A 23,704-nucleotide genomic window follows, 5' to 3' on the forward strand; every position below is an offset into this window, starting at 1 on the left:
TTTTTCTTGCAGCCATCGGCCATGGGCTGCGCACAGGAGTAACTAAATGCTTTGATTTTGAAAGACATTTTAATTTTCAGTAGTTGTTACAGCGGATTTAGGATTAGACATACTGAAAAGAGTGTAAGAAAGAAAAATAAATAAAATTACTAATTAAGCTAACTAGGGCAAATATGGACTCCCTTCTTAGACCCAAGCAGAAGGAATCCAATTTGTATACCTTTTGTATCTACTTACAACTTAAATAGTAAGAGAGTGGCTAATATCATTCGCACCCACTGGGGAATCCTTAAGAGATCCTTTCCAAATATTTTGGAATTTCAATCTACTCCATTATTTTCATATAGAAGACGCCAGAATATTAGAAACACTTGTCCAAGCGGACATTGGACCCTCGCAAAAGAAAAAAAAAAAGAAAAAATTCTCTCAACCCCGGTTTTTGGCACTTTTCCGTGCCACAACTGTAATTCATGTAACTCTATTATTAAAGGTGATACATTTTTTTCATCCTCAAACAGGCAAGTCATAACGTTAAACATTTTTTTACATGTTAATCTACGTATGTTGTTTATGCTCTCAAATGCCCATGTGGCCTTCTCTACATAGGGGAGACCACGATGAAAGTCCGTGAGACTCAATAAGCATAAATCTACTATCTGAATGAAACAGAGGGAACTCCCTGTACCTGCTCATTTTCTGGAGCATAATCATAATATTTCTCAACTACGTTTTCAAGTTATTGACCATGTGCCCCCATTGAGGAGAGGTGGTAACCGGCAGGGCTTGCTTAAAAAGAGAGAATCCTTTTGGATTCATACATTAGATACCTTATGGCCTAAGGTACTTAATAGGGAGTTTTCCTTTACTTCCCTTTTGTGATTGGGTGTTTACTAACCATGATATACTTAAAGTTCTTGGGTCATCTGTTCTCACTGTGCTTCTTCTTCACTGTTTTATCGTACCCTCTTGGACCCACCCAACATGTGGTGGTGTTACTTTAGGAATGTTCAGAATCACATTGTGATCTTTTTGCTATATATCATATTTCATTCTTTATACCGCTAGGTTTCTGGACTCTTTAAATGCTTGAATAACTATAAGTCCTTTTCTTTTGAGGTCCCCTTGTATCCCCGTTTATACAAAGAGAGAACGTTTTTATTCTCTAATTTCTCGCTCTTTTCCATAGAGTACTCTTAAATTAGTCATTGATACTTTGCTAACTTGATATATATTTCTAGATTCTAGTACTGTTATATTTGACATGACATCATACTTTCTTCAAGTTATGGAATATTTACTGTAGAGTTTTATATTATTATGGTACTGTATATTAAGTTAGTGTACCTTTAAAATCTGGATCATTCATTTAAATAGACTTAATTTGATTGTACTTTCTAATCTAATATCTAAAAGTTTTTTGCCTGCTATGTGAATATAAAACATGCTTATTTAACTTACTGCATTAGAAATATCTGATTTTTTTTTAAATGTTATGGAATATTTACCATAGATTAGCGCATTACCATGCTATTAAATAATAGGTCACTGTATCTTTAAGACTGACTGTTTAGTCGAACAGACTGTTTATATAGTACTTTCTAACTAATTATTGTTATTTAACCTATTGCATGGGTGTATATATGCAGTTTAGCTTGCTGTACTAGACAGGATATTTAACCCTTTTCACTATGTGATTGTATAATATATTACTGCATCTTTAAATCCTGATCCTATACTGGAGTAGATTCCATGTCATTGGTTTTGGGGTTATTTAAACACTGCTGTTATGCTGTATCCCTTATACATTATTAAGGCTCTCAGGAGCCAAAACGTCACACTTATTTTGGTGAGGTGGTGAACCCACAAATAAATTCACCTTCTATATCAGTGATGGCGAACCTTTTTGAGCCCGAGTGCCCAAACTGCCATACATGCCAACTTTTTTTCCCTCAAAGTGCCAAAACGACAATTAAACCTGAATACTGAGGTTTACGTTTAGAAAAAACTACTCGTACAGTTAACAACTTTTGTTTTAAAAGAAGAACACAACATAGAGTTAAATTATACAAATTTTAAATAATGATATAAATTAAGCTTATATTAGTATCTCCAACAAATGCAATACATACACACAGACTGCTGAACACATTCACACACCGAGACACAGACAGACTGCTAAATACACACACAGTCCGCTAAATAGACGCACACTGCTGAGTACGCAGTCTGCTGAATACACGCACGCAGTCTGCTGAATACACACACACACACACTGCTGAATACATAAAGACTGCTGAACACACACATATACTGCATTGAGGGGTGCAGTGTATGTGTCTGTGTGTAATGTTGTGTGGGGGGGTTGGGGTGCTGTGTGTGGGGGATTGGGGTGCTGTGTGTGGGGGGTTGGGGTGCTGTGTGTGTTTGGGGTGCTGTGTGTGTTGGGGGGGAAAGGGTGCTGTGTGTGTGGGGGGGGGAAGGGTGCTGTGTGTGTGTGTGGGGGAAGGGTGCTGTGTGTGTGTGGGGGGGAAGGGTGCTGTGTGTGGGGGGGAAGGGTGCTGTGTGTGGGGGGGGAAGGGTGCTGTGTGTGGGGGGGAAGGGTGCTGTGTGTGGGGGGGAAGGGTGCTGTGTGTGGGGGGGAAGGGTGCTGTGTGTGGGGGGGGAAGGGTGCTGTGTGTGGGGGGGAAGGGTGCTGTGTGTGGGGGGGAAAGGGTACTGTGTGTGGGGGGGAAAGGGTACTGTGTGTGGGGGGGAAAGGGTGCTGTGTGTGGGGGGGAAAGGGTACTGTGTGTGGGGGGAAAGGGTACTGTGTGTGGGGGGAAAGGGTGCTGTGTGTGGGGGGGAAAGGGTGCTGTGTGTGGGGGGGAAAGGGTACTGTGTGTGGGGGGGAAAGGGTGCTGTGTGTGGGGGGGAAAGGGTGCTGTGTGTGGGGGGGAAAGGGTGCTGTGTGGGGGGGAAAGGGTGCTGTGTGGGGGGGAAAGGGTGCTGTGTGTGGGGGGGAAAGGGTGCTGTGTGTGGGGGGGAAAGGGTGCTGTGTGTGGGGGGGAAAGGGTGCTGTGTGTGGGGGGGAAAGGGTGCTGTGTGTGGGGGGGAAAGGGTGCTGTGTGTGGGGGGGAAAGGGTGCTGTGTGTGGGGGGGAAAGGGTGCTGTGTGTGGGGGGGAAAGGGTGCTGTGTGTGGGGGGGAAAGGGTGCTGTGTGTGGGGGGGAAAGGGTGCTGTGTGTGGGGGGGAAAGGGTGCTGTGTGTGGGGGGGAAAGGGTGCTGTGTGTGGGGGGGAAAGGGTGCTGTGTGTGGGGGGGAAAGGGTGCTGTGTGTGGGGGGGAAAGGGTGCTGTGTGTGGGGGGAAAGGGTGCTGTGTGTGGGGGGAAAGGGTGCTGTGTGGGGGGAAAAGGGTGCTGTGTGTGGGGGAAAAGGGTGCTGTGTGTGGGGGAAAAGGGTGCTGTGTGTGGGGGGAAAAGGGTGCTGTGTGTGGGGGGGAAAAGGGTGCTGTGTGTGGGGGGGAAAGGGTGCTGTGTGTGGGGGGGGAAAGGGTGCTGTGTGTGGGGGGGGAAAGGGTGCTGTGTGTGGGGGGGAAAGGGTGCTGTGTGTGGGGGGAAAGGGTGCTGTGTGTGGGGGGGAAAGGGTGCTGTGTGTGGGGGGGAAAGGGTGCTGTGTGTGGGGGGGAAAGGGTGCTGTGTGTGGGGGGGAAAGGGTGCTGTGTGTGGGGGGGAAAGGGTGCTGTGTGTGGGGGGGAAAGGGTGCTGTGTGTGGGGGGGAAAGGGTGCTGTGTGTGGGGGGGAAAGGGTGCTGTGTGTGGGGGGGAAAGGGTGCTGTGTGTGGGGGGGAAAGGGTGCTGTGTGTGGGGGGAAAAGGGTGCTGTGTGTGGGGGGAAAAGGGTGCTGTGTGTGGGGGGAAAAGGGTGCTGTGTGTGGGGGGAAAAGGGTGCTGTGTGTGGGGGGAAAAGGGTGCTGTGTGTGGGGGGAAAAGGGTGCTGTGTGTGGGGAAAAGGGTGCTGTGTGTGGGGGGAAAAGGGTGCTGTGTGTGGGGAGGAAAGGGTGCTGTGTGTGGGGAGGAAAGGGTGCTGTGTGTGGGGGGTGCTGTGTTTGTGGGGTGGTAGGAGTGCTGTGTGTAGGGCTGCTGTGGGTAGGGGGTAGGGGTGCTGTGTGTAGGGGGGTGGGGGTGCTGTGGATAGGGATGCTGTGTGTAGGGGGGTAGGGGTGCTGTGGGTGCGGGGGTAGGGGTGCTGTGGGTAGGGGTGCTGTGGGTAGGGGTGCTGGGGTAGGGGTGCTGGGGTAGGGGTGCTGGGGTAGGGGTGCTGGGGTAGGGGTGCTGGGGTAGGGGTGCTGGGGGTAGTGGTGCTGTGGGTAAGGGGATAGGGGTGCTGTGGGTAAGGGTGCTGGGGTAGGGGGAGTAGGGGTGCTGGGGATAAGGGAGGTAGGGGTGCTGTGGGTAGTGGGAGTAGGGATGCTGTGGGTAAGGGGGGTATGGGTGCTGGGGGTAGGGGGAGTAAGGGTGCTGGGGGTAGGGGTGCTGGGAGTAGGGGTGCTGTGGGTAGTGGGAGTAGGGGTGCTGGGGGTAGGGGTGCTAGGGTAGGGGTCTGTTGGTAAGGCGAGTAGGGGTGCTGTAGGTAAGGGGGGTAGGTAATTAAATCAGTATCCCCCCCTTCCCTTCTTGTTACCTTTGGTGAAGGGGAGGGGGGGAACACAGCCATCCCTGGTGGTCCGGTGGTGTTATGCAGGACAGGACAGGTCCTGCAGCTCTCCTGTCCTCCCGTGCGATGCTGTGTGGAGCGTTGCCATGGTAAGGTGCGGCAACGCTCCACACAGCTCGAGGGAGGACAGGAGAGCTGCTTCCTCGATCCCTCTCCCCTGCTTCCGGTCCTGCCAACACGGAAGCAGAGTAGGCGCCTGCCGTTTCGGGCAGGCAGGCGCCTACTCTGCAGTGATGGCAAACCTATGGCCACGTGCCCACAGAGAGGGCCCAGCGTGCCACCTGTGGCACGCGTGCCATAGGTTCGCCATCACTGTTCTATATCATGGAGTTTCTCTTCTTTTTTTTTTTTTAATTCTTTAGTTTTATCGTGCATAGTTAAAACAGGGTACATTTATGCCGGCCAGTGCCACAACAGCATTCTGCCAGGATTTACACGTACATATAAAGACTGAATGCGGCATGAATAGATAGTGCACATTTTTTTTTTTTTTTTTTAAGACTAATCAAGCTTGGAAAACAGGCATATAAAATAGACATATTACTGGCTAACAGTACAGGCTTAGAAACAGGCTGATATAGCAGGCTTGTAAAACAGGCTGATAAAACAGGCTTAGATGATTTATCTGATTTATCTAGGGCAGTGCAAATTAAAGTTATGCTTATAAACTGGATGAGTCCATCATTTCGCTTGTTGGGAGTGTGTGTGTCGGTTTCCTTGCTGCTGCCCATTCTTCAACGGGAGCTAGTTGGAGCGCAGGAGTGTCTGTCCGGGCGGCTGAGTCGGCAGTGTCGCGTGGTGGGGGGGTCGGGATGCAGGCTCCGGCTGTCGCCGCGAAGTCCGGAATTCCAGCACGTTTGAGTGTCGGTAAGTGTAGGTGCGATTGTGCTAGGGAGCCCCTTTGCCTCACCTCCGTCCGTCTGATAGTTTCAGGCAGCTGAGCCTACTTAATTTCCGACTTTGCCGCCATTTCAGTTTGCCCGCCATTGTCGCGATTTTGGAGATGGAGGGTCTTCCTTGTTGCAGGCGCCTGGGGTTGCGGGAACAGTCTCCTGGGACCGGGATGACCCCCACCGGTCCAAAGGGGGGGGGATACGGGGCCCCTACCACGTGGCAGCAGAGATCCGAGAGGAAACCGCAGGGCAGGATAGCGAGGTGGCGGCCGTCCACCTCACTCACCGCCCGGGTAGGCCCCAGATATGGCGGTGCCAACATGCCTTTTCCGAGGGCAAATCGCTTGTAGGCAGGTTGGCATCAGCACCAGCCCCTCCTTGCCCGCAGGACCGTTGCTTCCAGACTGCAGATAAGTGGTTTTACAATCCTTAAGGTCGTTTTACTGCAGGAGCTCGTCTTGTGTGCGACCTCACAGCATGGCGGTCGGGCCCCGCCCCCCGTGTTTCTCTTCTTTGATACTACATTGGTGGAGTCAGCGGTGTACATCCTACACACAGAGCGCCCCCTTGGTGGAAGGCCAGAGCATATGTGCAGGACCTGAGTGCAGGGTATTCTTCTTTTGTTGGACATAATATAAACGCAGACAGTCTAACCTTAATGGCCTGAAAGCCCAAGTGTGCTGGAGGGCTGTTGAAAACGCAGTGCAAGAGAACTGAGAGCACCTGGTAAACAGGTAGTTGCTGGCTGGGCTTTAAAATCCTCCATGGCCCTGGAATATCTTCAAATTTGGCACCCACCTTCGTATATCGCATGCGCACTGTGCTCCACAATCTTCCGCTGGTACACATCGCAACCTGTGCGTTTCACTACCATGAGCTTCCAGGATGTGTGTGCTGCGCAACTTCACCTTTTCTGGCAACTGGCTAGCGGCTGACAGAAGTCATAAGGTGGAACGTAGGCGCTAAATAAACTAAAAAAAAAAAAACCTGAGTATCTGCAAACGATCCTTTCCTGCTGAGGGCAGGCAGAGAACTGGGGTCTCGGTTGTCAGAGTAATAACTAAGGGAGGAGGAGACTTACCGTTTTAAATTTTAGGTGTCTGACAGCCTTTTCCGGTCCAAATTAGACGATTCCCCAGTTGTAGTGCACCTCTAATCTGGATGGAAAATAAAGAGTCAGAACCCCCCCCCCCCCCTCCCAAAAACTGCAGCTTGGAGGCAGGAGAAGTGTATACAGATTCATGAAATGTAGGCACTATTAAGGTATGTCCTCTCGAGGATGGCCTACTACCGCCTGTGGTCGGCCCTTCTTGGTTGTGCTCAGCCCTGGAGTGATCATAGCTGCCAGCATCACCCAAACACTGCTCGAGACTTTGTGAAGGGTGAAAATGAATGGTTTATTGTAGGCAAGATACACAGTATTTATGTGCACAGATTCCCGCAGGGGATCTTCATTTACAGCAATACAAAACATAAGCCCACCCCGGTGTCGCTGTGTCTGGGAGAACGGTAACTCCCAGACACAGGGAGCCTAACACACAAAAACACACAATACAGCAACATGCCATATATCCCTAAATAGCTCCTGGTCCCAGCTATGATCCCTGCTAATTGAGGAGCTATTGGATGTACAGAGCCCGAGAAATCGTCGTACAAAGTCTGGGCTTGAGGCTCTGTACATACCTCAAAATAGCTCCACAGAAACATTTTGTTTCGGCCGGTGATTCAAATTTCCCACCTAAACCATGCAGCGGCCAGTCAGGAAAAAGGGCACAAACCAATTTGCACCAATCAGAACGCAGGGAGGGGAAGCGTTTCACCGGCCAATCGGGAGAAAGGGCGCAAAACCAGTTGGCTGGCGCATACTTCCAGGCGTCCAGCGGGACCCTGTGGCTGTGAAGGAGAGTCATAGTTCCAAGGGGCTCTCTCCGGTGGATATCTACACGTGGGTAGCACCGGAGAGAAAGCTCTATGGTGGTTAGCCCGTTACAGGCACATGTAGCAATATTGTCCTCCCACAAGATATTTTCTATATAGAATTCTAAAGTGTTACACCAAGCACCATGACCACTTTAGTGTGTCTCATGTGTACATCATTCCCAGCACCACGTGTAGTGCCATCTTACCACTCTTTGAAGTTTCGTAGTCGCCAAAATTATTTAAACTCTGATAGTCTGTGATATAAAGAAAGATGTGTGGAAGCACGTTAATCTTCTGCAAAAAAAAAAGAAAAAGAACAGGAAATTAACAATTAACATGTAATACTTTTAGAGCAAGCTCACACACAAATTGAGCACATACAGTACCAGGATTCAAGGTAAAGCAAACTAAGCAAGACTGGCACAGACGGCAAGGTCATACAGTCCAGCAATAGTAAACGGTGACATGTGGCTGATGGTTGAGGGATAGGAAAACTAGCAGAAATTGGTAGATGGTATAACAAGAGGAAAGGAACGACTAGATTTTCACAAGTAACTAATGCCATAATGTAATATGTCATTACAGCATAGTGTTAAATGGTGCTGTAGTCCAGCACCAGTCACAGGCGTCAATGGTGGCTGAGGACAGACATGAGGCCTCAACCTCGATCAATTCTGTGGAGCAGCATACCACTGCTTTCCAAACTATGCATAAGACGATCAATGCCTCCACATCGACAACCTGGGAAGAGATGGAACTAGCTACAAAGTAAGACATTCAGAATGTCCTGACATATTAAGCAACTACTTTCAGCTGACATCTCCATGGTCAAAACAGAAGTACAAGCTGTGTGACAGAGTCAGAGTTGCTGAGTAGAACATATTGGATTTACACAGGAACCTCCCTCTCATGCAAGATAAACTCACACAGTTCCAATCCTCCTATCTGGTACTCAATACTCAAATTACTTTCATAGAAGACCGATATGGGGCATACCTGACACTGTTCCCTCAGAAAAACTGCCACACTACTTGAGACACCAGATCACAGTGAACTTGCCCCCAAATCTTCTACAGAAATTGACGATTGCCAGAACATATCGCATCCTGAAGTCTCTAGGCCCTCCCACAGAGGTAACAAGAGATTCCATAGTCCACCTCTATTCAAGAAAAAAAAAAAAGTCGCTTTATGGCCGCCGTTAGGGGCAAAACACTATTACACTTTGAAAACGCTCATCTCATTTTTTCATGACCTCACCAGAACCACACTTCAATGGCGCAAGTCGCTTAACGTGGTAACAGTCAAGCTAAGGGAGTTGCCTACCGATGGGGCCCCCCAGAGTACACAGTTTGTGCCTAATCAAGGAACTGTACACAGAATCTCGATTGTTGCAGAAGCTTCAACACTCTTTAGGGCACTTGGCCTACCTCCAATGAATAATAGCAAATCCCAGTCACACTCAACCCAGAACTGGGATCCTGCTAACGTTGTACCATTTGTCCCATGAGGTGCTGGAGATACCCACTCTGGAACCTGAACAGAGAGCGAGCACGCGTGGGCTCAGACCAGTTACTCACCTACACCTTTGCTACATGACATACCTACTGACTTTTTAATTTTGTGGTCTATAATTTTAATTTGTTACTATATGGTTTCTCCTATTATTGATGGGTCTTACTACCCAAAAGTAGTTTAATTATTTTTAAGACTTAGAACAATTTCGGTCTGCTATACCCACCACGTCTGGTGTAATTACCCTCCTCCCCCTTTGGTTAGGGGCAAAAACAAAACATGACCTGCTGAGCCTAACTGGTCTTTATTTACTTGAGCAGAATTAGACCTTTCATGCCTACGTGTTAATACCAGCTGTATCTACTACTGCTCCCATTTGGCATTGTGCACATGGAAAAACATATTTAGGACTAATCTTAATTCACCACCTATCTATATTGAGTTACTGAGATACTCTTTAAGTGGCAATTGCCTCATTACACTAGTTGACACTTGACTGCCAGATGACAATACCTTTGTTTTTAGAAAGCAATGCCCAACGCTACCTAAAATCTATATTATCTATAGTAAATCTTAAAACAGCATAGGCTAGCATCATTGTGATCACACTATCTTGAGTATCTTTAGGATTTGGTCTCTCTTGTTCATCTCTGCAACAGTTTTACGAATGATTTATGTTGAAAAAACAAACAAAAATTAGGTTGTTACTCTGTGCTGTGTTATCGTACGACAATGTCTCATTATGTAATGCACTATACGCTGTAATTGTGTTTTCATAACCTTAATAAACACAGAATAAAAAAAAATACATATATATATATATATATATATATATATATATACACATAGACCAGAAAATAACAGTGAAAAATGAGGCAACACAAATATGATGCAATAAATAGAACCAGACAAAACAAATCACATGCTCTGAAAGTGACAGAACGTGTTTTCCCTAAAATTACTTTTACAGCTGGAGTACTGTGCATTTAAAAGGTCACTTCTCTGGAATACAACACTGATCATCTAAAACATCTAGAGGAAGTTTTTTTTTTTCTTCTCTTATTAGTGTTCATTTAATAGAAATTTTGAAGAAAACTGAGCATATAAGCGTGCGGAGGAACCGTCAAGACTGGGGAAAATACATGGAAAGCCACAATCTGTTACCCACAAGGAACAAGCCTTCAAGACGTTAATGAGATGGTACCTTACCCCACTCAAAATGAAACAGATGGGCAGGTCAGACACTGATTTATGCTGGAAAGGATGCGGTTTAAAAGGAACAAACCTCCAATTATGGTGGGAATGCACCCAAATAGCCCAACTATGGCAACAGGTCACACGTAGTATCCCTTTTCCTGCTACACCAAGAAAGCAGAACTGTTCAAGCTAATGCGGACTAACACCGATAACTCAGGAGCAGGAGAGGGGACAAGTGGTCCAGGCAACTCAGACCTTCATGCCATGGTTGCCTCACTAGTAGCATCTATGGGCAAGGTTAACGATAGACTTGATAGGACCGAGGCTCGGAGCCTTCCGGTTATTTCATCTATGCCCTCAGCTACTGTACTCCCCTGATGCTGCACTATTACAAATGGGTAGTTACTTACCATCAGGTTTCGAAACCCACAGTATTAATCCAGTGCATATAGTTCCCGCAAACATTAAGGAGGACATCTTGGAGGGGAAGGATGTTAATCTTGTTGCACTTCTCATTGCTTCACACAATGTTATTGAGAACCGCACTTATGCTTATGGTGATATTTGAGGGGTGTTAAAAGCCAGGGACCCTAGACTTAATAAGAAACTGTCTATACCAGATTTTGTCATTGCATTTGGTATATATCGGGATGTAATTTGTTCGGTATACCCGCATAGACGAGAGGAACTCGACCTCTATTTGCACAAACTGGTGGACTTGGGAAATAAATACGGTGGCTCATCTTTTTATGATTACCACCGGTCCTTTTTTAGCAAGGGCGTCTGCAATTTTGACTCAGTACAACGTTAAAACTGACTGGAGCCGCATGGATACTGCGCTATTTTGCAGACACTTTGCTGGTCTAAAGACACTGGCTGGTGCAATTTGTGCATCCCCCTCACATGCCTCGGACGATTGTCCCATCATGCCAGAGTCCACACCTGGGACTTTCCAGGAGACACAGACAAGGACGGACAGATCAGGCAAGGACAAACTCTGTCGTCCTATTGTTTACCTTGGAAAGTCGCAGGTGTGCAACAATTTTAACGTAGGTACGTGCAGATATAGTGAATGCAGATTGTTGCATGTGTGTTCACATTCTTTTAGGGCTCATGCCAAGTCCATGTGTCCTAATAAGTCATGCTAAACTGTATCTGACATCTGTAAAAATTAGCTTCTTACCCATCCAAACATCTAGTGGATTTTTGGATTGATGGTTTTACGGAGGGATTTCATACAGGTCTTGCACATATTCCTGCTGGCATTTACGAACGCAACAATTTACAATCGCCGTTCTCTGACGTGGAGACGGTTGATGCTCTTTTACAAAGGGAATTGGAAGATGGGTTTTTATTGGGACCTTTTCAGACACCCCCATTTTCCATTTGGAAACCAACCCTATAGGATTAATCACGGGAAAATCCTCAGGGAAACACAGACTCATTTTAGATCTGTCCACACTCCTTGGCCATACCAAGCCTTAACTCACAAATTCCATCTGAGGAATTTTCTCTTCAGTACGCCACCATAGACAACGCTATACACACACACCATTATTACAGCAGGTGTAGGAGCGTGGCTGAGTAAGACAGACATCATCAATGCATTTAAATTACTGCCCATACGCCCGTCTCTATGGCATCTGAAATGGAAAGGTTTATACTATTTTTTTTTTTTTTTTACAAGGCTCACTTTCGGGTCAAAAAGCAGCCCAATATTCAATACCTTTGCCGAGACCTTATGTTGGCTTCTGTTGAACAATTGCAGGTACCATACAGTGATACATTATTTAGATGACTTTGTTTGTGGAGAATAATTCCTTTCCTCCCAGTGATCTAACCAAAGCCATCTATTTTTTTCTCCCAAGAAAACAGAAGGCCCTGACACGTTGGTAAGTGATTCGCGATTCTGTGAGCATGGAAGCTAGCCTCCCCTCTAAGCAAAATTGATAGTATCTTGCAGAACATAAACAATTTTCTGCATAATAGGACATGCAATTGGAAGGAATTGCAATCTTTGTTGGGGTCACTAAATTTTGCAATAAGAACCATTCCGCAAGGCAGAGCCTCTATTTCGAGACTCCTTTGCCTTCTTCCACTATTGCCGAATGACTTTAGCCGTGTGCCTGAATTCACAGGCTACTGCTAACTTATTAATGTGATGCTAATTCGTGGTAGAAGTATGTTTTTACCACATTTGTCTATTCATCCTCCTGTCATTTGGATGGATGCTGCAGAATCCACAGGTTTTGCGGCCATATTTGGCAATGAGTGGCTCTGGGATGGTTGGCCAGAGGAGGTTCAGCACATCAAGGGGTTCTCACACACCTCAGCCTTATTCGAGGTATACCCTATCGTTGCAGCGGGTCAGTCTTGGGCAGGTAGCTTGGTACGCTGTTTCTCCGACAACCTAGCTACCTGCCACATTATTAACAAGAGACGTTCCTCATCTCTGACGATCATGAGATTCATGAGGAGACTGACCTGGTTGGCAGCCTGTAATCAATTTTATTTAATGTGTTGTCATGTACCAGGAATTTATAATAGTGCAGCTGACAAATTGTCTCACTTTGAATTCCAGGCCTTCAGAGACATGTTAACTACGGCCTCACCAACAGCCACTGCAGCACCGTGTTTCAGGAACTTGTAATGGATTAAAAGAGTTAGCAAGGCATAGTCTCGCCTTGGCTAGTTTGGCTCTCTGAAAACACAAACCTGTCTTACAATAGAGCTTTCACACTGTTTAAGAGATTTATGTTAGAACATAATCTGGTTCAGTTTTTTACTATTTCAACTCTGGTAGCTTTTGTATCCGTTTGTCACCTGAAACTCAAACTATCACACAACACCATTAAATTATATTTTACCGGCATCCAACACCACATGTATACCTTATACCCAGATAACCCTATTTTTTTTAATCATCATCATCATCATCATCTTACCCCATAAAAACCATACTAAAAAGGCATACAGAAAACCAGTACCACTCCTCCACCCCTAAGGTTACCAATACATAAACAGGACTTTTGTAATCAAAACGGCCATCTACCTGGCTTATTACGGTTTTCTTAGACCATGCGAAATCACCATACATGGTAACAAATATGCACGAGACTGCCTTAAACGTTCCTATCTCATCAAACAACAAGATCACTATATCTTGTACCTACCCATTACTAAAACAAGTCAGCTTGGTAAAGTAGTGCATGTCACATTATCCTACTTCAAACAAATGGTGCCCGGTAAAAGTGCTCCACAAAGCTGTCTTAACCGCAAAGTTCATGCAATACGTACGCATATTACTGACCAGACTAGGTCTAAATGCCAGCAATTTTTCTGGACATTCTTTTAGGATAGGGGCAGCCTCCACGGCCTTTAGTCACAATATTCCAGTACATGTAATTAAATGTTTGGGCCGCTGGAAGTCATCTGCATTTGCTCTGTACATACCTCAACCTGTGTAAGAAATGAGGTCTGCGTTTGTAAAACGGTCATCTTGAGGTATTTTCTTTGCACTAGGTTTCATGTATGCAATAAATATTTGGCAAGACACTCCTAATTTTTGCCCTTTTTATTACAGGCCTACCGCATAAGTCGGTTTTCGGCACACTTCAACCGACTTGTTCATATCTATATTTTACATCAAACAATACACACGCCAACGTTACAAGAATAGCGCTGAACACATACATGTGTTTGTGAGCTGTTACTTTTTCTACCCCCCTTCTTTCAGACATAAGGTCTTGTAGAGAGGAAAAAAAAATTATATATCTATAGATCTATTATCTCTGCTCAATGTTTACGCTAGCCGCATTCCTTTGCTCAGGTTTCTGAATGAACAGACACAGAGAAGTAAAAATTTGTCTGTCTTGGCATTTGTGTTACAAAAATTGAATCAAATCCGCTTATGGGTGACTTACATTTTTCATTTCTTTAACAAAATGCCTGCCAGTGGAAATACCCTGACATTTCTCAGTTTTGACAGCCAGGTGCAATGGGTAAAACATACAATAATAACTAAAATGCAGCCAAGATGGAGGCACCCAGTTGCAGGATAAAGAGGTGTGGATTTCCAAGTTTAAATTTTATTTTTCAAACCTCAAGAATTCACATTTGTTTAATACAGGGATAATTAAAGCGGCACTGTCATGCCGAACTTACCTTTCTTTAAAATCGATTACTCTTCTCTCAGGATCTGTTCTTCATTTCTTCCAGTCTGCTCTAGTTTTCTTTAAAACATAAGACAAAGTAGGGACTATTTGTCTTATGGAGGTTTCCTACGTCTGACCATCTCTGACCAGCGGAGGAGCAAAGTGTGCTTCATTTCCGGTGGTCAGAGAAATGTTCCCACAATTCTTAGCTTTCCTCCATGGTCTCGCGATGCTTCCTATCATTTAGCCAGAACGCCGGCGAAACTGCCGAATTGCCTCCTAACAGAATGAGAACAGTTTCTTCATTCGTGTCAGGACGCAATTCAGGACTTTGTTCGTTTCGAAATTTCATTCTAATGAATTCAATTCCTATCCTATTCGTGCTGTGGATGCATCTTGCAGCCGCTTAGTAGATAACTCCCCAATTTCCACGGTATTAGGGAGCTACCAGAAGGCTGAAAGACCTAAATTGGTATTGCAGCCACATTTACTAATACCAAGTAAAGATTACTTAGTATTAGTAAATGCTGCTCCTACTTGCTATACCGCGAGTAGGGGCATGTCTATTAAACAGTCAGCAGTGGTTCACAAAAAAAAAAAGCCCCCACCCGTGCCGTGCGAGTGGGAGCTATTAAACTGAAGGGGGGGCCTAGAGCCCCCCCAAAGTGGCGGGTGGGGGCGGGACTTATTGTCCTCCTTCCCCGGCCCTCACCCCTGAGCAGTGGGTGGGGGCCATGAACAACAATAATGGGCAGCCCTAAATGAAAAGGCCCCCTGAGCTCCGCAGGGCAGGGAAAGGGCTTATAAAGCCTTGCCCCGCCCTGCAATTAGGCTAAGAACAATCTGATTGGTTGGTTTAAGCCAATCAGAGAACTCTCATTTTACACAGCGTGGGAAAGTTCTTTGGAATTTTCCCAAGCTGTGTAATTTGACTCATACCATTGATTGGTTGGCTTGGAATCTAACCAGAGTGCTAGTCATTTTACACAGCATGGGAAAGTTCTTTGAAATTTTCCCACACTGAGTAAAAGGACACAGAGCACTCTGCTTGGATGGATTTCAAGTCATCCAATCAGAGTGTTCTGAGCCTAATTGCAGGGTGGGGCAAGGCTTTATAAGCCTTTCACCGCCATGCAGAGCTCAGTTTGTGCCGACCCCCATAGAGTAAGGGAGGACATGGGGGGCTTAGAAAGTGGCGAGAAACACTGCTCCCTGCCGCTTCTATTTTTCCATTTTACAAGGAGGGAGCAGCGCGCTGGTAGCTCCCTCCTTGTAATAAACTGAACAAACAAATGAACACTGAGATTCGATGTTTGCTCATCTGACATTTCTTTTCATTCGTCTGACGAATTAATGGATGAAATTCCAGTTTGCATGCACAAGTGTTTAACTGGGCGTGTGCGGGAATCTCACAGCACTATCTAGTGTGGCCAGATGACGTTTCCCACAGGTACTTCATCTACCACTCAAAGATGGTGGCGCCCAGAATATAGGTCAGGGCAGAAAATAAAGATAAAAAAAAAAATAGGTAATTTGGGGGACTTAGGGGTCAGTTAGATATAGTGGAGTTGGGAGGGGGGGTTAAAAAAAAAAAATACAAAACAAAAAAAAAAAATTGATTCGGCCATGACAGTGCTGCTTTAAACAAAGTGATGAAATTAAACCATATAGTGAAGTACAGTAAAAAGTGTATAGCTGAATTCCAAACATTATGTGTATCTTGTTGTTCAATAAAATTTGGTAAATTGAAGAAAACCACCAGGGAAGCTGCATCATTTACATAAGTTAAGTACCACTTTGTGTGGGTGTATTTATGGCGGAATAATACACACCTAGTTTGTTTTGTTGTGCATTAGTAAACATAATATTGAAAAAGCAACAGTGAGGAGACTAGGATAGACTTTGTGTGAAGTTCAATAAAACTTATACAAACTACAAATACCACTAGAAATAGTTTTGAGAATATTACTCAAATAATCAACAAGCCAAGTGATGTTTATTAACGGAAGCATCTCAAAGAAATAAGTTACAAATCCGGATTAAGAAAAAAAAGGAATCAACCAATGCCCAAATCCCCCTACTATTCAAGAGAGGAGATATCCTTCGCAATCTACCCTCAAAGCAAAACATTGCAAATATGCTGGGCAGGCTGGAAGCCTCGTTCCATGCAAAACTGGACGGTATCAACTCAGATATTTCACCACGTGGGGAACTCGGTAACTGCCTACTCCACTCCCCCATGCAGAGATCTCAACGACCTCGATAATAGAGGCCGGTACAACAACCTTTGGGTTAAAGGCCTCCCAGAGAATGACCAAGAAGATCTCCCAACCATCCTCCTGGAACTTTTCAGTCTTCTACTGGGTAAATCTCCTGATGCTCCTATCAATTTTGACAGGGCCTACAGAGCACTACACCCAAAGGGAGTTCAAGCTGACAAACCCTTCAACGCCATATGTCGCCTACATTACTACTTCTGCAAGGAGAATATTCTTGCGGCCTTATGGCAATCCACTCAATCTCTCCTATTCCACAACGCACCGATCACCATTTACCAGGACTTATTCTGGATGACAATACAGGCCCATCACTAATGAACTTAGTTCCAGAGGTTTAAGGTACCAGAGGGCCTTCCCCCTGGCCTTTAGTGTCACGTACAAAGGCGCCCTCTATACCATACACTCTATCAAGGATATCCCACCATTTCGTCGAGCTTCCGGAGATTCACGTATCAGACTGGAATGACCCCTTGCAAGTCCCAGCTATCCCCCAGTTGCCTCAACGCCGATGCTGGCAGCAAACCCCCCCCAAAAGAGAGGAGAACCAACTCCACTGACCCAACGAAACAGTGAACTGTGTATGCAATGGACTTTGCCAAGCCTGGATTACGTATGGAACCAAAGCACTCTGATATTGGAACTTCAACATGATTTCTCTGCTACAGAACACATACCGCCCTGACACAGCATCGTGCTAATCGACTCACGCCGAAGATGAAGACCACCTTTTTTGGAAGATACGAATCATGCAATATGGACTGATGACTTCACATACCTACAACTTATTCCTTATTTAACCACCCTCCCCTTATTACCCATTATTCTCCTATCTTCCCTCCTACTTCCCCCGCTGCTCCTGGAGTTCAACATCCTCTGACCACCTCTACCACCACTTCTTGGTAAAAAAAAAAAAAAATAACTCTTGCTCCCTGGTTCCTACACAGACCATATGTTCCTCTCCCAACTAGATATCCAAAAAACAAAAACCAACCCCCCTCCCCCCCCCCAAAAAAAAAAACCCTTCCAAATAATCCTCCGGTTGAGAACTCTCAGATATGAGTGGAACTAATTCTCTGTTCCCCCTCTAGTCACTATCACATCCAGGACCCCCCTATACCTGCTCCTGACCATCTGAGTAAACCATCGCTCCTCAAAACGCAAAAAATAAATAAAAAATGAAACTAACAACTTCTAAATAAGTCTACAGAATATGATTTAGACAACCTCTATTTACTGTATAGATTCACAACCAGTCCACCCCATTCTCATTATTCACATGGGTTTGTGTTTGTCCGAGAGTCGGCCTAACAACAGAGATAGTTACTCCCAACTAACATCTCACACATTTTCGCCACCTCTTCCCCTAACCCTGAAATAGGGATAGACTTATCCCACAGTGCCACAAAGGCCCCTTGGTGGTAACTAAACCCCACATAGGGACAGACACCAAAGCGTCCCTGCCAATTTCGTAAAAATAGTATATAACAGCAATGCTACTATATGTGATTACCAGTTATGTAAATAGTTCTGTTTATAACTTTTAGGTTTAGCTTTGTACTATTTTTAGGTTTTTTTTTTACATAAAATCAAGACTTGGACGCTGCCTGGGTTTGCGAAGGGAAGGACTCACACAACCCCACACCACCATGGCTACCATACGTGTGGTCACCCTGCCTGTTCGGAGCCTCAACTCCCCAGAAAATTCGCTCACATTGGCAGAACTCCACAAACTTAGAGCCATTATAGCCTTCCTGCAATAAACCCATAAAAAAAATTAAAAAAAAAAAGCCCCCATACTCTAAACAATTGTAAGTACCCTACGGGCCACTTCAGTAATTACGACAGGGCCAAGTCGTCTGGAGTGGCCACACTCATCTCAGTTCACACTCCTTTTACATACACAGACCACAAATCAGACAACGCTGGCAGGCTACTAATGGTTAAAGGTCAAATATGTCAATATGTTAACCCTAGCAAACCTATATTTACCAGACATCAATGCAGAGTCCTAAGAAAAAGCTTACAAACTATGAAATCATTTTTGGAAGGCAAACTTATTCTAGGTGATTACCTTAAAATATCTCTTGACACCTCAGGATCTACACTCTACCAAGCATCCACACACAAGAGATTTAATCATCTCCCTAGACCAAGACTGCCTCTGACGAGTGTGAGTGCATAGTTCTCCAGCAAAGACTACTCTTTTTTCTCAGCAACGACAAAAACCAAACTCTAGACTAGACATGCTGTTCCTACCTCAGATCTTCCTAAAGTTTGTATTATTATTATTATAATGTTATTTATATAGCACCATCAAATTCCGCAGCGCTTTACAATGGGTGGACAAACAAACATGTAGTTGTAACCAGACGAGTTGGACACACAGGAACAGAGGGTTTGAGGGCCCTGCTCAATGAGCTTACATACTAGAGGGAGTGGGGGTAAAATGACACAAAAAGGTAAGGGTAGTATTAGACTAGTGACAGTTGCAGAAGAGGAATCAGCCGGGAGCTATTAACAGTTTAATTGATAAGCTTTTATGAAGAAGTGGGTTTTTAACGATTTTTTGAAGGAGTGGAGACTGGGTGAGCATCTAACGGAGGAGGGAACCGAGTTCCACAGGAACGGTGCAGCCCTCGAGAAATCTTGAAGGCGAGCATCAGAGGTGGGAGTACGGACAGAAGATAGACGGAAGTCTTCAGCAGATCGTAAGGGCCTAGACGGGACATACTTGTGTATAAGGGAGGATAGATAGGTGGGAGCAGCATTATGTAGAGATTTGAAAGCAAGAACCAGAATTTTAAATTGAGCTCTATATTTTATAGGAAGCAAGTTGGGAGCACGTAAGACCACTGAGAAGCGGATTACAGTAGTCAAGGCGAGAAAGGAGAGTGGAATGGACCAGCACCTTAGTCGCATCTGGCGTTAAGTAGAGGCGGATGCGAGCAATTTTTTGAGATGGAAATGACAGGATTTGGCAATAGAGTGAACATGAGGCTTGAAGGAGAGGTCGGAGTCAAAGAGAACACCAAGGCAGCGAGCCTGCGTGGTGAAGCTGATGGTAGCACCGTTGACTTGGAGGGAGACAGAAGACACAGGAGTAACAACACTTGAGGGAAGAAAGACCAGAATTTCAGTTTTGGTCAAGTTTAGTTTAAGGAAGAGCAGCCATCCAGTTAGAAATAGCAGAGAGGCAGTCAGAGACACTAGTCAAGAGGGACGGGGAGAGATCAGGAGAGGACAGGTAGATTTGCTTGTCATCTGCATAGAAAATGATATTGGAAGACAAATTAGCTAATGAGTTTACCAAGGGAGGCAGTATAGATGGAGAACAGTAGGGGACCAAGGACTGAACCTTGGGGGACACCAACAGAGAGGAGTTGGGGAGAAGAAACAGAGCCAGAGAAAGAAACACTGAAAGAGCACTGGGAGAGGTAGGAGGAGCACCAGGAGAGAGCAATATCTTGTAGACCGATATTGCGGAGGATGAGAAGAAGCTGTTTATGATCAACAGTGTCAAAAGCCGCAGACAGGTCAAGAAGAATTAGGATAGAGTAGTGACCACAAGATTTTGCAGCGAGTAGATCATACGTTGGTCAGTGCCGTTTCCACAGAGTGCTTAGCGCGGAAACCAGACTAAGGCGGTTGTAGCAGAGAGTTGGACTCGAGGAAGTCTGTCAATCTCGCATACACAATTCTTTCAAGGATCAGTAGCATGCAAAAAAAGGCAGTAGCATGCAAAAAAAGGCAGTAGCGAGATAGGACGGTAGTTGGATGGGTAGTTAGGGTCAAGGTTGGGCTTCTTTAGAATTGGGGTTACAGTTGCATGTTTGAAGGGCGATGGAAATATACCAGAGGAGAGAAAGAGAGAGATTGAGAATTTTAGTGAGAGGTGGAGAAAGAGAAGAAGACAGAGTATGGATGAGATACGAGGGAATTGGATCTAGGGAGCAGGTGGTGGGGCGAGAGGACTGGAGCAGAGCAGAAACGTCTTCCAATGTAGCCGGTGCGAATGAACATAGAATATCAGAGGGAGTTAAGTTAGGAGAAGTATTGTTAGGGGAAGAAGACAGATGAGAAATCTCTTCCTTGACTGTAGAGATATTGTCAGTGAAGTGAGTTGCAAAGTCTGAGGTGGTTAAGTTAGTAGGTGGAGGAGGAACAACAGGGCGAAAAAGAGAGTTAAATGTGTGAAATAGTCGTTTGGGTTCATGGGAGAGTGTGGTTATGAGGATATTGAAGTAATTTTATTTTGCAGAGGAAAGAGGCAAGCTGTATGAGCTCAGCATAAATTTATAGTGGAGAAAGTCAGATGCACAGTGAGACTTTCTCCAACAGCGTTCAGCAGTTCTGGAGCATTTTTGGAGGTATCGAGTGAGCTTGGTGTGCCAGGGTTGTTGTTGGGGGTCCCTGCGGCGTTTAAATGTAGAAGGTGCATGATGTCTAGTTGAGAGGAGAGGGTGGAATTGTAGAAGGAGGTTGCAGAACTAGGACAGGTTTAGGTTTGATATCGGTAAAAGGAGAGTTTGGAGATTAATGGAGAAATGCTCTAGGTCAAGACATTGGAGGTTTCTGTGAGAGTGATGTTCAGACGGTGGTGTCAATTAGGTATGCCAACGTCAAAAGTCAGCAGATGGTGGTCAGATAGAGGAAAGGGAATATTGGAGAAATTAGAGGCAGTAAAGAGGTTGGTGAATGCGAGATCAAGAGTGTTTCCTGCTGTATGGGTTGCTACATTTAGTAGAATCCAGCATATATGGCTCGATCACCTGGTCTGACCATGCACCCGTCTCTTGCCATTCAGATCCCATCCCTTCCTCTTAAATCATTCCAGTGGAAACTGAATGATCTTTTACTTAACGACCCAAATACGACTTCTCAACTTCAGACAACCCGAAGTACGTCTTATTCTGGTCTCTTTTGGCTACTTTAGGGAATTATCTAGAGGCCCGTCCCTCTACATAAGCTGTCCAAAGTTCTTTTGCTGTGGTGCTCCCTATAACCACTTTCAGTTGGTGCCACACTATTGTCTCATAGACCAGTGTCGTGGAAACCAATGTGGTTACTTCCGCTATGGAGGGGATCGTTGGGGTTTTCCACTGGGAGGTAAGAGTTTGAGTAAAAAGGTTTCGACCCTGTATTCTAAGATGCACCCTGTGGCCCCCCGTATCAACTCTTATACTTATTTCCAGTTTGACTGGACCAAGGCACATGTCCACCAGATGTGGAGCATTGTCCCCTCCTGGGTTAGGCACCTCCAACATTTGTTGCTCGTGTTTGGGTACATTTTCTTGAGTCGTGCGGGTGTCATACCACCCATAGAGTATTTTTCGGGCTGACTCCAGAAGGGAGGCGCACGAAGTGAGACCCTTGTGGGTTGCGTAGATGTGGTTCCATTCATCTTGTGTGAGGTCTCTGCCTATGTCTTTGTGCCAATCTGATTGGAACTGCCACTTAGGTTCAGTATTGTGTGCGGTAATTAGTTTGTAACATACTGATAGCGTTTTTTGGGTTGGTATTTGGTGTAGGCACATCTTCTCGAAGGTAGGGAGAGTGGTGTCGAACGTGGGTGTGGGATCATTGTCTTTGGTGTTGCTAATTAGGGTTTTGAGTTGCCAGTAGGAAAAAGTTTGCCGCTGTGGTAGATCGTGTGTGTTCTGTATGGTCGGGAGCGTGTGTATGCCTTGTGGGTTGCACAGTTGGTGTAGTGTGTGTGAAGTTGCACGCCTTCCATGCTCTATGTGGAAATGTATCATTGCAGAGGTTAATTGTGTGTAGTGGCGTTGCCAGGGACCACGGTCTGGCGGAGCAAAGCGCGTCTCTGTGATTATCCCATATGTTGTGCAGAAGTTTAGTGGTGGGCAGAATGCTTGATGGAGTGAACCGCAGGCGCCTGGGTATCCACATGGTCGCCGAGAGGTCTGATGTCCCACTGCAACTGGCCTCTCTCTCTATCCATTGGGGGGTGTATGAGTAGGTGTGCATAGCCAGGATGTTGGCTGTTTGTGTTGCCACATAATACGCCCTAAGGTTTGGGAATCCGAGACCCCCTTTGTCTGACGGTCTCATGAGTAATGTTCTAGGGACCCTGGGATGTTTCCCCCCCCCCCCCCCAACTGAATTTAATCAGACTAGATTGTAGTCTTTGTAGGTATGTCTGTGTCAAGGGTATCTGCAGGGAGCGGAACATGTAGAGGATTTTCGGTAGGATTGTCATTTTGATAGCCGCTATTCGGCCCAACCATGATAGAGATTTATTCTGCCATGAGTGTAGTAGATGCTCTACTTTTTTGGCTAGTTTAATATAATTAGTAGCAAAGAGGTCCGTGTGTTTTTTTGTTAGTTTTATGCCCAAGAATGTTAGGAAGTCGTCTCTCCAGTCGTACTGGAATGTAAGACGATACCGCTGTTCCTCCTCTTTGGGGATGTTTATGCACATGGCCTGGGTTTTAATTAGGTTTAACTGATATGATTTCTGCTGTAGTCTTGTATTTCTTTGTGTAGGTTTGGGAGTGATATTGATGGGTTGGTTAGGGTGAGTAGGATGTCATCCGCGAACAGGTTAAGTTTATATTCTTTGCCTCCTATGGTGACCCCTTTAATATCCTGGTTTGCTCTGATAGCTATTGCTAGCAGCTCCAAGGCAAGCACATACAGCATTGGGGAGAGGGGGCAGCCTTGTCGCTTGCCATTGGTAATCGTGAAGGGGGTGGAACTAAATCCAGAATTTAACACTGTAGCTGATGGGGAACTGTATAGGGCCCTCACCACATTAAGGAATTCGGGAGGGAATCCATATCCGCTTAACACGTCCCGCAGAAACCGCCAGTTCAGGCAGTCAAACGCTTTTTCAGCGTCTAATGAAAGGAGTGTGCTTTGTGTTTTGGAGCGGTCGAGGTAATGTAGGATGTCTAGTACCTTCCTCGAGTTGTCTGGACCTTGTCTGCCTGATACAAACCCCACTTGGTCTGTAGAGATCAGACCCGGCAAGATTGTTTTAAGTCTCTCTGCGTATATCTTAGCGTACAGTTTTGCATCTGCATTTAGCAGGGAGATGGA

General features: G+C 45.5%; 1 protein-coding gene across 1 annotated transcript in view; it reads right to left on the bottom strand.

The window, feature by feature from the left end:
- The window catches only part of LOC134601435 (F-box only protein 22-like), a 52,599-nt gene that overhangs the window by 11,732 nt on the left and 17,163 nt on the right, over positions 1–23,704 (bottom strand). The window contains exon 3 of the mRNA XM_063445921.1: positions 7,710–7,797. Within this exon, the coding sequence (XP_063301991.1) occupies positions 7,710–7,797 (88 nt within the window). The remainder of the gene's footprint in view (positions 1–7,709; positions 7,798–23,704) is intronic.

This window comes from Pelobates fuscus, chromosome 3 (assembly GCF_036172605.1).
Source record: "Pelobates fuscus isolate aPelFus1 chromosome 3, aPelFus1.pri, whole genome shotgun sequence".
NCBI lineage: Eukaryota > Metazoa > Chordata > Amphibia > Anura > Pelobatidae > Pelobates > Pelobates fuscus.